General features: G+C 40.9%; 2 protein-coding genes across 3 annotated transcripts in view; both read right to left on the reverse strand.

Moving 5' to 3' along the window:
- LOC138666522 (zinc finger protein 585A-like) overlaps positions 1-11,240 on the reverse strand; it is an 84,393-nt gene extending 73,153 nt beyond the window's left edge. The window contains exons 1-7 of the mRNA XM_069754737.1: positions 9,894-11,240; positions 9,590-9,769; positions 9,385-9,508; positions 9,204-9,301; positions 8,915-9,005; positions 3,050-4,175; positions 2,933-2,973 (exon numbers count right to left, since the gene is read on the reverse strand). Coding sequence (XP_069610838.1) covers positions 2,933-2,973; positions 3,050-4,175; positions 8,915-9,005; positions 9,204-9,301; positions 9,385-9,508; positions 9,590-9,769; positions 9,894-9,968 — 1,735 coding nt within the window. The 5' untranslated portion in view covers positions 9,969-11,240. The remainder of the gene's footprint in view (positions 1-2,932; positions 2,974-3,049; positions 4,176-8,914; positions 9,006-9,203; positions 9,302-9,384; positions 9,509-9,589; positions 9,770-9,893) is intronic.
- The window catches only part of LOC138663705 (oocyte zinc finger protein XlCOF22-like), a 469,510-nt gene that overhangs the window by 290,611 nt on the left and 166,333 nt on the right, over positions 1-12,566 (reverse strand). The gene's annotated exons all lie outside the window — the stretch shown is intronic.

Consider the following 12,566-nt stretch of genomic DNA (forward strand, 5'->3'; position numbering starts at 1 on the left):
GCAAAGCATCCCTGGGAACGGAACGTACCGGGAGCGCCGCTGAGGAGATCGGGGGCCGTCGGACGGTGAGAATAACCAAATTTTTTATTTTTTTATTATTTTTAACATTCTATCTTTTGCTATTGATGCATAGGTAGCATCAATAGTAAAAAGTTGATCACACTTGTCAAGCACTATGCTTGACAAGTGTGACCAACCTGTCAATCACTTTTCCAAGCGATGTTTCAAATCGCTTGGGAAACGTAAGCATTCTGCAAGCTAAAAACGCTTGCAAAACAATTGTGTTTTGCGGGAAAACGCATGCGAATTCCGCATACGTTTTACCCACGGCAGGGAGTTGCGGAAATGCTGCGGACATTTCTGCAACCTGGGCACATAGCCTTACTGCTGTGTTTCAAAGCTCATCTAAAGTGACGACTTTGTCACTGGTTACTGCTCTCTGTACATTTAAGCTGAATGTGCAAATGTTTTTGCCAGTGGCAAAGTAATCTTTTCTGAAGCGCTTTGAGACACAGCTGTAAAGCCTCTTTCAGACCTCCGTGCATTACAGACATCTGAATAAGACTTTACATTGACATAGCTAGTCAATGACATAGTCATTGCATTGATATAGTCAATGTTAAGAGCACAACAACGTGATGATTTCACTACTGTGCTCTGAACAGAGTATCGTTGACAAAGGTAATAAGAACATATCAGGCAAATTGACAGTGTCTTAATAATACCAGCCTACTGACCTGTTCTCAACACTGGAAGAAGTTACTATCACATCCTCACTGCTCAGAGCAGGGCTGCAAAGGTAACTTCTTCCAGCAGTAAGTAAAGATCAATAGCCTGGCATTATTCGCAAAATACTAAGCCGTCTGACCTGTTCTCACCACCGCTGCTTTGGACATCCTGTAATCACTGAAAGTAGCAGAAACATAGGGATATTATAACACAGCACAAATCACTGAGCTATGATAAGTTGGTGCCTGGCTGAAACTACACCAGTGAACTAGGCAATTCACAATTGAGACAGCAGCAAGCATACTATATACAGCTCTGGCAAAAATTAAGAGACCACTTCAAAATGTTCAGTTTGTCAGATTTTTCTCTTTAACGGTATATTTTTGAGTAAAATGTAAATTGTTCTTTTATTCTATATGTCTGACAACATGTCTCCGAATTTCAAAGCAATAATTTTCGTATTTTTTTTCTGACTTAAAAAAAACAAACAGGGATTTCAGACATCAAATAAAACAAGTTCATAATCATATAGAAACAACAATACTAATGTTTTAACTCAGGAAGAGTTCAGAAATCAATATTTTGTGGAATATCCATGATTTTTAATCACAGCTTTCATGTGTCTTGGCATGCTTTCCACCAGTCTTTCACACTGCTTCTTGTCCAAAAAGTTAAGCAGTTCTTCGTTATTTGAAGGCTTGTGACTATCCATCATCCTCTTGATTACATTCCAGAGGTTTTCGATGGGGTTCAGGTCTGGAGATTGGGCTGCCCATGACAGGGTTTTGATGTGGTGGTCTCTTAATTTTTGCAGAGCTGTAGAAGCGGATGCCAACCCCAGTCTTAAATGACCTGTAGCTCAAATACAGATGCCAAGTCATTGAAATCTACCAGTCTTGAAAGGATTATAAAGCCATTGTTAAGGCTTTGGGACTCCAGAAAATTACAGAGGGATTCATTCACAAATAGAAAATCTCGAACAGTGATGATTTTTACGGGGAGTGGCCGCTCTACCAATATTTTTCTAAAAGCCCACTGATGATCTATACAGGAGGTCGCAAAACAACCCAGATAAGCAACTAAAGAAATAAGAACTACAGGCCTTATTTGCTTCCATCAATATATACAACTCCACTTTTAGAAAGACGATGGGCAATTATTGCATCCATGGGAGAGTTGCAACTTGAAAACTACTGCTGACCAAACTGGACAAAAAGGCTTGTCTCATATTTGTGAAAAAATATCTAGATGATCCCCTACAAGATTGATATAATATTCTGTTTTTCTGTCTGAATTTTGATCTTTTTCACAAAATTACACAAGCAAGTCCACCTTTGAATGGAGTGTTCAAGTCAAAATCCTAACTTCAACCTCATTGAGTTGCTGTGACAAGACTTTCAACAGGCAGTTTATGATTGGAAATCCCTCTATGTAGACAAATTAAAACAATTCAGCAAAAAATAAGTAAATGGAATGTCAAAAACTAATTGCATATTACTTTTAATTTGCAGTTGTTTCTGGCACAGCTACTTCTTTGGTTTATAAGGTAATTACTTTCTCACCAAGACGATAAAGGTTTTAATAAATATTTACCTTCATTAAATGGAATTAAAAGATTTAACATATTTTTCGGATTATAAGACGCACTTTTTTCCCACAAATGTGGGGGAAAAAATGGGGGGGTGTCTTATAATGCGGATATACCTTACCGGCCGTGGTGGAGCAGGGTCCCAGGGTCGCTGCTGGAGGAGGCAAGAGTGGAGTGTTGCTGCAGGCGCAGGCTGGAATGAGGGGGTGTTCTGATGTGTGCCGCTGCGAGTGTTCGGTGGTAGCCATTTTCCCGCAGTCCACCGCACAGTAAACCATATAAGTGCAGGGGCTCTGAGCTTTCACAAAATGTCGGCAGAGCCCCAGCACCGCGGAAGAACAGCAGCGACGCACATCGGAACACCCCTGCGGCCTGCAGCAATGCTCCACTCTTGCCTCCTCCAGAAGCGATTCTGGGACCCCGCTTCACAGCAGCCACCACCCCTTGTAAGCAATAAGACGCATGGATTATAAGAAACACCACCATTTTAATAAAACTAAGGTTTTTTTCCTATTTTTCTCCTCAAAATTTGGGGTGCGTCTTACAATCCAGTGCGTTTCATAATATGCAAAATACGGTACTGTTTTATTTTACCCATATTATCTTATCTTATACTAAAATTAGTTTGATCATTTGAATCAATTAAACATGAAAAACTAGTAAAAATAAAAAAAAACTAGTAAAAGGCAAATACATTTTTCATTGGTTTACAAATTTATTCACATCTCTTGCTAAAATATTTCCCCAAATTCAGAACTTGAGAATTGGTTATCATCTGTGTGAGTTTTTTGATGGTTATGAAGACTTGATTTTCTAGTAAAATATTTCCCACATTCAGGGCATGAAAAAGGCTTCTCCCCTGTGTGAGTCCTTTGATGTCTAACAAGATTTGATTTTTGATTAAAACATTTTCCACATTCTGAACATGAAAATGGTTTCTCCCCTGTATGAATTCTCTGATGTGCAAGAAGATCTGACTTACCTGCAAAACATTTCTCACATTCTGAACATGAATATGGCTTCTCCCCTGTGTGGATTCTCTGATGTGTAACAAGATCTGAGATACCAGCAAAACATTTTCCACATTCTGAACAGGAATACGGTTTCTCGCTTAAGTGTGTTCTTTGATGCCTATCAAGATTTGATTTTCGATTAAAACACTTTCCACATCCTGAACATGAAAATGGTTTTGCTCCTATGTGAATATATTGATGTTTAATAAGAGATGATTTATCTGTATAAAGTTTCCCACATTCTGAACATGAAAATGCCTTTATCCCTGTGTGAACCCACTCATGTCTAACAAGATTTGATTTAACATTATAACATTTCCCACATTTTGAACATGAGTATGGCTTTGCTCCTGTGTGAATTCTCTGATGTCTAACAAGACCCGGTTTCTGATTAAAATATTTTCCACATTGTGGACATGAATACGGCTTCTCCCCTGTGTGAATTCTCTGATGTCTGAAAAGATCCGATTTCTCGTTAAAACATTTCCCACATTCTTTGCAAGGAAATGGTTTCTCTCCTGTGTGACTTTTCTTATGTTTACTAAGATTAGATTTCCGGTTAAAACATTTTCCGCATTGTGAACATGAAAATTTCTTCATCACTATGTGACCGCTTTGATTTATAATTCCACTTCTATGACATTTAGTTTTCTTAATAGTCTGTGATGGATCAGAAGATAAGACCTGTTTTGGATTTGAATCTGAGGATAGAAGTCTTATGTGAAGTGCTGTGGGTATATATGGAGTAACATCATGCTCTTCATATGTAACCTGTGTGGTACCATGATCATCTGCTTTACGGTCTAAAGATATTGAATGCCCCTCTGAGCTCCTGGTACAGTTATCTATCAAGAATAAAACCAAATTTATTATTATTATTTTATAAATATAAACTGAAATGTTAATATTATAATGTCTCTACAATTAGGCATGCAACATAATTAGATTTTTAATCAAGTTGTTGATGTAAAACATCATAGTCTAACAGAAATCTAAAAACATGTGGGTGGCTTTTGGACTTCAAAACATTCAATGTCTCAGAAGAAGAAGAGATTTAAAAATGGAATTGCACTTTCAAACAAGTTATGTTTATGTAATAGAAAATGCCTTGAAAAGTAATTATTCAATCCACTTTAATACAAAAAATTCCCAAAGTGCTGGCCACCAGAGGTTCCGCTTGTTAGTTTACTGTTTGCTACCCATGGTAAATCCATCTCTAGTAACTGAAACAGATTTCAGGAAGAAGGGGTCTGTGTGACAAAGTTTTGTTTGTGGTTGACTGGAAGCATTAAAAATTACTGTGGACAGGTTTTGTGCTAGCTACTCAAACTATCAGGTCCAAGTGGAGATCAAGCCTTTACCCTGTAAATTCTGAAGACACAAAAGAGAATAGTAAAACCAAAAACTATTCTATTTACTATTCTCTTTTGTGTCTTCAGGTTTCTTGGTGGTGTGTGAACATGATCATACAGACTTGTTCACTGTGCAAGTAGCCCATGTGTTCCTGTAAATTCTGTAGAAGTATGTGGCTTTGCACAAGAACCCTGGGCCTAGTCCTTGGAGTAGACACTGGCCGGTGATGTAGATTGGCCAGAATAGTTAGGTTGGAACTTGAAGGGCAGCAAGGGTCAAAGTCGTTGTGCAGTGGAAAAGTTAGAAAATGTGCTGAGGTCAAAAACAGGAGCAACAAGGAAAACTTTTGTAGTTGAGCAGTGAAGGTTGAACCAGATTAAGAGCACTAATAACTGGAATTTGCTGCAGAATAACAATCAATAAAAAGCCTCAAGATACTCAGATTTATCTAGATAACATAAACAAACAAGAAGCAATAATTTTGTAGAATCACAGGGAAATATCTTTGCATCTAGATGGGCATCTCTGGTGGTGGTTGTATTGAGAAAACATGCAAATGATGGCCAAGCTCTCCACAGGTGTTACCAAGAACCAATTCTTGTAGCTCGACCCCTTGTTGTTGATGAGAGTGAGACACCTCCATCTAAATAGATGCCTTAGTAAGTGTAATAGGTACACAAGTCTTAAGTGGAGGTTCAGAATCAGCAGTTCATTAATGACTATGTTCGCAGGACTGCAGGTCAAGATGAATTGTCAGGGAGATGGCTGAGTCAAGGGAATAAGGAGAAGGCAACTGAACTAACATGTCCTTGATTTGGTGACAAATACCAACACAAAACTTATGGCAACGGGCCTGATCATTCCACAGTTTGTGGCCCAGCACCAAAATTGAGTACAGTACTCCTCAGCAGTATGTCGACCCTGCAGGACTATTTTTACTTTTTGTGAAAACACCTTAGTCAGGATCATCATATAAAAGCCTTAGGCCATAAAAATCGTTTCAACTGTGGAAAGTTCTGGTGCATCAAGGGGTAAAAAAATGCTGAAAACTGGGGGTCACTCTACAGAAGGGAAATGATGAATCCTACACGCTGGCTCTCATAACCAGATGAAATACAAGTGACAGCTTTATCTATAGAAAAAAATGTTTATGGTCACATAAAAATAAGTCAGGCAAATGTTAAAGGGAGTTGTTGCAGTGGCTTGGGCCTGAGCAGTTTCGAGATACTAAAATTAGTCTGCAAGGTCACAGACTAGCTGGGCAAGGGTTTGGATTCAATTACCAATGCTTGGCGATGATCCATAATTTGGATCACTTATTCTATAATGACGCTCTCTTTCTGTGGTCACCTGGCAGCTCTAAAAATGTCTACCATTGACAGACTTTGCTGCAGGCTGCTCCAATTATAAGGTCACATAGTCTTCACACTTTAACCCTTTTACAGGTATATAGACTTACACCGTGACACTGGGCTCTAGTAGCTGCTAGTCATAGGTGCAGGCTTGGGGGAATAGTCAAGTCTTGAGTTGGTGCCAAGAGAGCAGAATGGGACAAAATCAACATACAATAGAAAATTCAGAAAATGGTCTGAGGTCAGAAACAGGTAAACTGACATGTGTACCAGAATAAAGGTACCGTCACACTCAGCGACGCTGCAGCGATATAGACAACAAGCCGACCTAAACCAGATCGCTGGAGCGTCGCTGTTTAGGTCGCTGTAGAGACGTCAAACACAGCAACTCCAGAACGATGCAGGAGCGATCCAGTGACGTAATGGCGACTTACTTCTCGTTCTCGCTGGTTGTTAGCTCCATGTCAAACAGCCGGAGTGTACCGATCCGACACACATCTAGGGGCCCTATGCTCGTTGCTGGCGTCGCTGCTTTTGATGTCAAACATGATGATACACGCCGACCTGGCGACGAAATAAAGTTCTGGACTTCTAGCTCCGACCAGCGATGGCACAGCGGGATCCAGATCGCTGCTGCTTGTCAAACACAACGAGATCGCTATCCAGGACGCTGCAACATCACGGATTGTTGTCGTTCTCTTTGCAAAGTTGCTGAGTGTGACGGCACCTTAAGAGCACTAAGAACTGGTAGTGGGAGTCAGAGGTTCAAGAGTTAAGAGGAAAAACCTGCCCATGGCTTAAGAGAATAAGCTCCCTTTTTGCGTTGCAGCAAAAGTCATAGGACTGCTGCATTGTTACTCTGCATTCCAAGGGAAGAAGAGTTTTATGGCCGAAAGGTATTTACGACCAGGCTAGAATCTTCCTCCAGCTAGAACTGGTTTCTAAGTCTCTGAACACATGGAAGTTCGTTTTGCTTTTGTAAGACATTATGCAAACCGTCTACGTTACGAACACGAAAATATATATTCTTAATCTCACTCGGTGGACCTACCCATCCCTCGAAACACGGGCTTCTAACTCCATCTGTTAAAGAAGTAGGGATTTCTCTGTAAATATGTATCCCAGATAGGACATATTTGATCTCATTACAATGCTCACGTTAATCCGAGATGAATGATGGGTTTGTTATGACTATGACATGTTTTGTAGCGGAGTTATCGAAATTAGATATAGATTAGGATAAAATGAGTTAACTGAAGAGGTAGGAGGGACGAGGTGATCCAACCCCTTTCTGGGATGTTACAGGCTTAGCTATAACTGTCTGCCCACATCCCCAGCTCCTTCTTCTTGACTTCTTGTTCCCTGGAGAGCGCTGAGCACGTCCAATGAGCTGGGACGTATGGAAAAAACTCCCCTAGCCTGGTTGCCTGCAATGCAATGAACTGAGAACATGTGAGTGTTATCTTTTCTCATTTAATCCCTGTTTATTTTATAATTACCCTTGTACCTATTTGCAATTGTCTCATTTGTAACATCTTTATAAAATATTTTTGATAAAGCACTGCCTAATTTTTATGGGATATAATATTTAATATTAGTTCATTCTCCATGCTCTAAACGTACCCTAAGTCTTCTGAAGGGAAATACGCTACTGTGTTGGGTTAGCTTCGGACCCGTTTAATCGAAGCTGGTGGCAGTGATACCGGGTGCAGACTTTTGGGTGATGTTGCAGCGACTGCGGGGTTGATAATTATTGTTCCTGCCTGAGGGGGGAGTAGTTTATCGCGTCGCAGCAGTGTGCCCAATAGCCAGTACATAGCAGGCAACCTGTCTGGCGACTAATTACCCAGGGTGCAGTACCTAATCTGACCTGAGAGTAAGGGGGGCGCCAGAGAGCTGCAAGTGTTAAGTGGAACTGTAAGCGGGATATACATAAATCCCTGCAGTTCGTGGTATATGGAAAAGCAGTGGGATACCTACAATAAGCCCCTGCTGTAAACTAAGAGGTCAATAGCCTTGTGTGTGTTTTCTCATCACATTGTTAGCAGTGGAGGGATAACTAAGATAAGCCCCCCTGCACATGTGATAGCCATCTGTTGGCCCAAAGTCACCCCGACCCGTGACGTAGGGGTGACGATCACGGTGTGAATCCTGACAAATTGGTGGCAGCGGTCAGGGGATTCCTGACAGTCACTGTCAAGCAACCATAACAATTCTGAATACATCTAGTGTCCTTGGTAGTATCATGTATAGGAGGCAAGCCATGGAGAAAACTCTACAGGCAAATGGAAGAGGAGCGTTGTGTTTGCTCCCAATTCTGATGCAATGGATTATGGGAAAAGTGGGAAAGAAAGTGCTGCAAAGGATAGTGCTGGTAGTCTTCAAGGCAGTGTCCATGCTTCCAACCACAATGCCCAGCAGAGAAACTAGGAGGCAAAGCCAGGGAGATATGGATATGTCTGCAGAGAAATAAATGAAACTTGAAAGCAATGTGAGGACAAGCTAGTCTATTACCCATCAACAAATAATGGAAAAAGTGCCAGAACTGAAAATATGAATTACAACCTTATTACACAAACTCTGCTTATATTTACCGGTACACACAAGTCCCTGACTGTCTTTCAAGTTGAACTGCCCTGATAAAAATTATCTTAACCAGACAGCTCCTAAGGTGAGATGACACAGAAAATCAGGTAATTCAGTCTCGTAACCCAGTCCAGAAGAATAGTGTCCATGACTTACACACATAACTAAAGATTCTGCCTTATGGCCATCTTATTTTCCTTGCTATTCCAATCTAATACCTTGTGATGCCACGAATACCAGCTGACAAATAAGAAGAATCTATGACTTCTCTGCATTTAGTGGTTACTACTCACCTGGGTGGTTATCTGTAAGAATCTCCTCTTTACACCGCTCATCACCCCTCACATATGTCTCTGTATTATTAATATGGGTCAGATCTTCACCCTGAAACAAATATTGTAAGAGTCACAGACAGATGGAGAAGTCACATCTATGATCAGCTCTAATCCTGCCATCTCCACCGTTCTCATTACACAAGTATAAAACATATAATACTGGTGGATAAAACAAGACTGAGCAAAAGACCTTCACAGCTGTCTACACATCATAGGGGAGATCTCATGACGACTTCTCTCCATCTACCTGATTATTCTGAGGAACATTGGGATTTTCTTGTTTACAGTCCTGGGAAGGAACAAGACGTGAACATCTTTCTGGTGTTGTCCTCTTATTGGATAGAACTGGAAGAAACACACATAGGGACTGAATTCATTCTTTACATACAGATAATTATACTCCGTGTGTATTCAGTCCTGTCTATTACCTGGTGATGTGAGGGGTTGGGGAACCTCCATCATGATGTCCTTGTAGAGATTTTTGTGTCCTTCTAAATACTCACACTCCTCCATGGAGAAATAGATGGCGACATCCTGACACCTTATAGGAACCTGACACATACAATGATACTGTCATCCCCAATCCCTTCAAAGCGTTACTGTTTAATAGCCCAGCATTCCCAGCAGTGTCACCTCTCCAGTCAGCAGCTCAATCATCTTGTAGATGAGTTCTAGGATCTTCTGGTCATTGATGTCCTCATGTATCAGGGGGTGAGGTGGAGGCCCTGTTATTGGGCTCAGGGGTCTTCCCCATCCCTCAAACACAGGGTCCTGACAGTGCTCACTAGAGGTCTTCTTCACTACTGTGTAATCCTGGTTATGGAGAGATACATTAATAAATATTACTACAGATATTTCCAGAGTCCTCACATCTCCAGTTCTGTCCGTCTGCTATTCCCATAGATTAATATGATGTGATGCCATCAGAATCACTCACCTCTCCAGTAAGTCGGAAGAGGATCTCCAGGGTTAGGTGTATTATCCTCTCCATCTTGTACCTTTCCCTGTCCATCCTTGATGGGTCTGTCAGGAAATTCTCTAAGATAGAAGATCTGATATTGTAGGGACCTGAATGAGATCTGATATTGTAGAGACCTGAATGTAAAGAACATGAACCAATGTAAAAACATACAAAGTCCCATGTAAAAATACAATCACCAGAGTTGTGAAATCGGTATAAAGTAATAATGTGGTAGAGGGCTTCATAAATCTAGAGGACACACAGAGTATATGCCGTCAGTTAAATTACAAGACATTTAGTAACATAGGGAACTCAAGGTGTGAATATTAAGTCTAAAAAATTTGTATATCTCAAATAACCATATGATCATTTTGGAAAGAAGAAGAAAAGATGACACTCTTTATTCTTTGTGGCTGTAAACGTATAGTTGAAGCTTCCTTCAGTTCTCAGAACAAGGATTCCAAGGTAGATTCCGAACAAGTTAAAAGGTGAAACCAGTTGGACATTATCCTTATGCTTGCCTCTAATGTGATTCTGAAAGCAACCCTCCAGATTGGAATGACATGTGACTATGCAGACAGGTATCTCAGAACACCAGAGATGAGTACACAGACAGGCAGCTTGGAACAGCAGAGACGAGTAAACAGACAAGCATCCTGAAACAGCAGTTCTGGTGTTGTCAGGAGGCCTACTTGGCAGATGGAGCGTCATCTGGATCTACAACTTTCCTTTCCAGGAACTATAGTGGTGTGCTATATTGTTAAATATTAATTATTACCGTAATTTAATTATTCTTATTCTGTACTGTGCACATTGCTTCTTGCTGACACTATCAAAAGCTATTTCTGTGTATGTAGCTCAGAGTATAAGTTAACACCATATACAGAGAACACGTGGTCTGTAGGAAACATATATAAACGTCTCTTAGGAGGGTGTGGGGGCTTTTGTCACGTGGGACTGTCACCCCTGCTTTCACCGTCATTCTCCATGGAGGTCGGACAAAGAAGCAACAGCTGTTAGCCATGCCATAATTCTACTCCATGCCATGAATGCTTCAACGTTCACACAGACAGACGGTTTTACCATTCAGGATCTTGGGAAAGATGAGTAACAAGGCAAGCGCTGATATTTACACATGGACAATCTGTTCGTAACTATTTCATCTACTTTTATGTTATTGCTGCAATGTGGTTTTCCTATGGACAATGCAATAAACCACTATACTTTTCATCAGAATATCATGACATTTTTCTTTTAAAGAGTAAGCACCTGGTGAATAGTCCTGATTAAATATATGTGCGAAATAACCATTTTTAACATATATATAAACAGTATATATTATATACTAGATGGTGGCCCGATTCTAACACATCGGGTATTCTAGAATATGCATGTCCACGTAGTATATTGCCTAACCACGTAGTATATAGCCCAGCCACGTAGTATATTGCCCAGCCACATAGTATACAGTGGGGCAAAAAAGTATTTAGTCAGTCAGCAATAGTGCAAGTTCAGCCACTTAAAAAGATGAGAGGCGTCTGTAATTTACATCATAGGTAGACCTCAACTATGGGAGACAAACTGAGAAATAAAAATCCAGAAAATCACATTGTCTGTTTTTTTAACATTTTATTTGCATATTATGGTGGAAAATAAGTATTTGGTCAGAAACAAAATTTCATCTCAATACTTTGTAATATATCCTTTGTTGGCAATGACAGAGGTCAAACGTTTTCTATAAGTCTTCACAAGGTTGCCACACACTGTTGTTGGTATGTTGGCCCATTCCTCCATGCAGATCTCCTCTAGAGCAGTAATGTTTTTGGCTTTTCGCTTGGCAACACGGACTTTCAACTCCCTCCAAAGGTTTTCTATAGGGTTGAGATCTGGAGACTGGCTAGGCCACTCCAGGACCTTGAAATGCTTCTTACGAAGCCACTCCTTCGTTGCCCTGGCGGTGTGCTTTGGATCATTGTCATGTTGAAAGACCCAGCCACGTTTAATCTTCAATGCCCTTGCTGATGGAAGGAGGTTTGCACTCAAAATCTCACGATACATGGCCCCATTCATTCTTTCATGTACCCGGATCAGTCGTCCTGGCCCCTTTGCAGAGAAACAGCCCCAAAGCATGATGTTTCCACCACCATGCTTTACAGTAGGTATGGTGTTTGATGGATGCAACTCAGTATTCTTTTTCCTCCAAACACGACAAGTTGTGTTTCTACCAAACAGTTCCAGTTTGGTTTCATCAGACCATAGGACATTCTCCCAAAACTCCTCTGGATCATCCAAATGCTCTCTAACAAACTTCAGACGGGCCCGGACATGTACTGGCTTAAGCAGTGGTACACGTCTGGCACTGCAGGATCTGAGTCCATGGTGGCGTAGTGTGTTACTTATGGTAGGCCTTGTTACATTGGTCCCAGCTCTCTGCAGTTCATTCACTAGGTCCCCCGCGTGGTTCTGGGATTTTTGCTCACCGTTCCTGTGATCATTCTGACCCCACGGGGTGGGATTTTGCGTGGAGCCCCAGATCGAGGGAGATTATCAGTGGTCTTGTATGTCTTCCATTTTCTAATTATTGCTCCCACTGTTGATTTCTTCACTTCAAGCTGGTTGGCTATTGCAGATTCAGTCTTCCCAGCCTGG

The sequence above is a fragment of the Ranitomeya imitator genome, chromosome 2 (genome assembly GCF_032444005.1).
Source record: "Ranitomeya imitator isolate aRanImi1 chromosome 2, aRanImi1.pri, whole genome shotgun sequence".
NCBI lineage: Eukaryota > Metazoa > Chordata > Amphibia > Anura > Dendrobatidae > Ranitomeya > Ranitomeya imitator.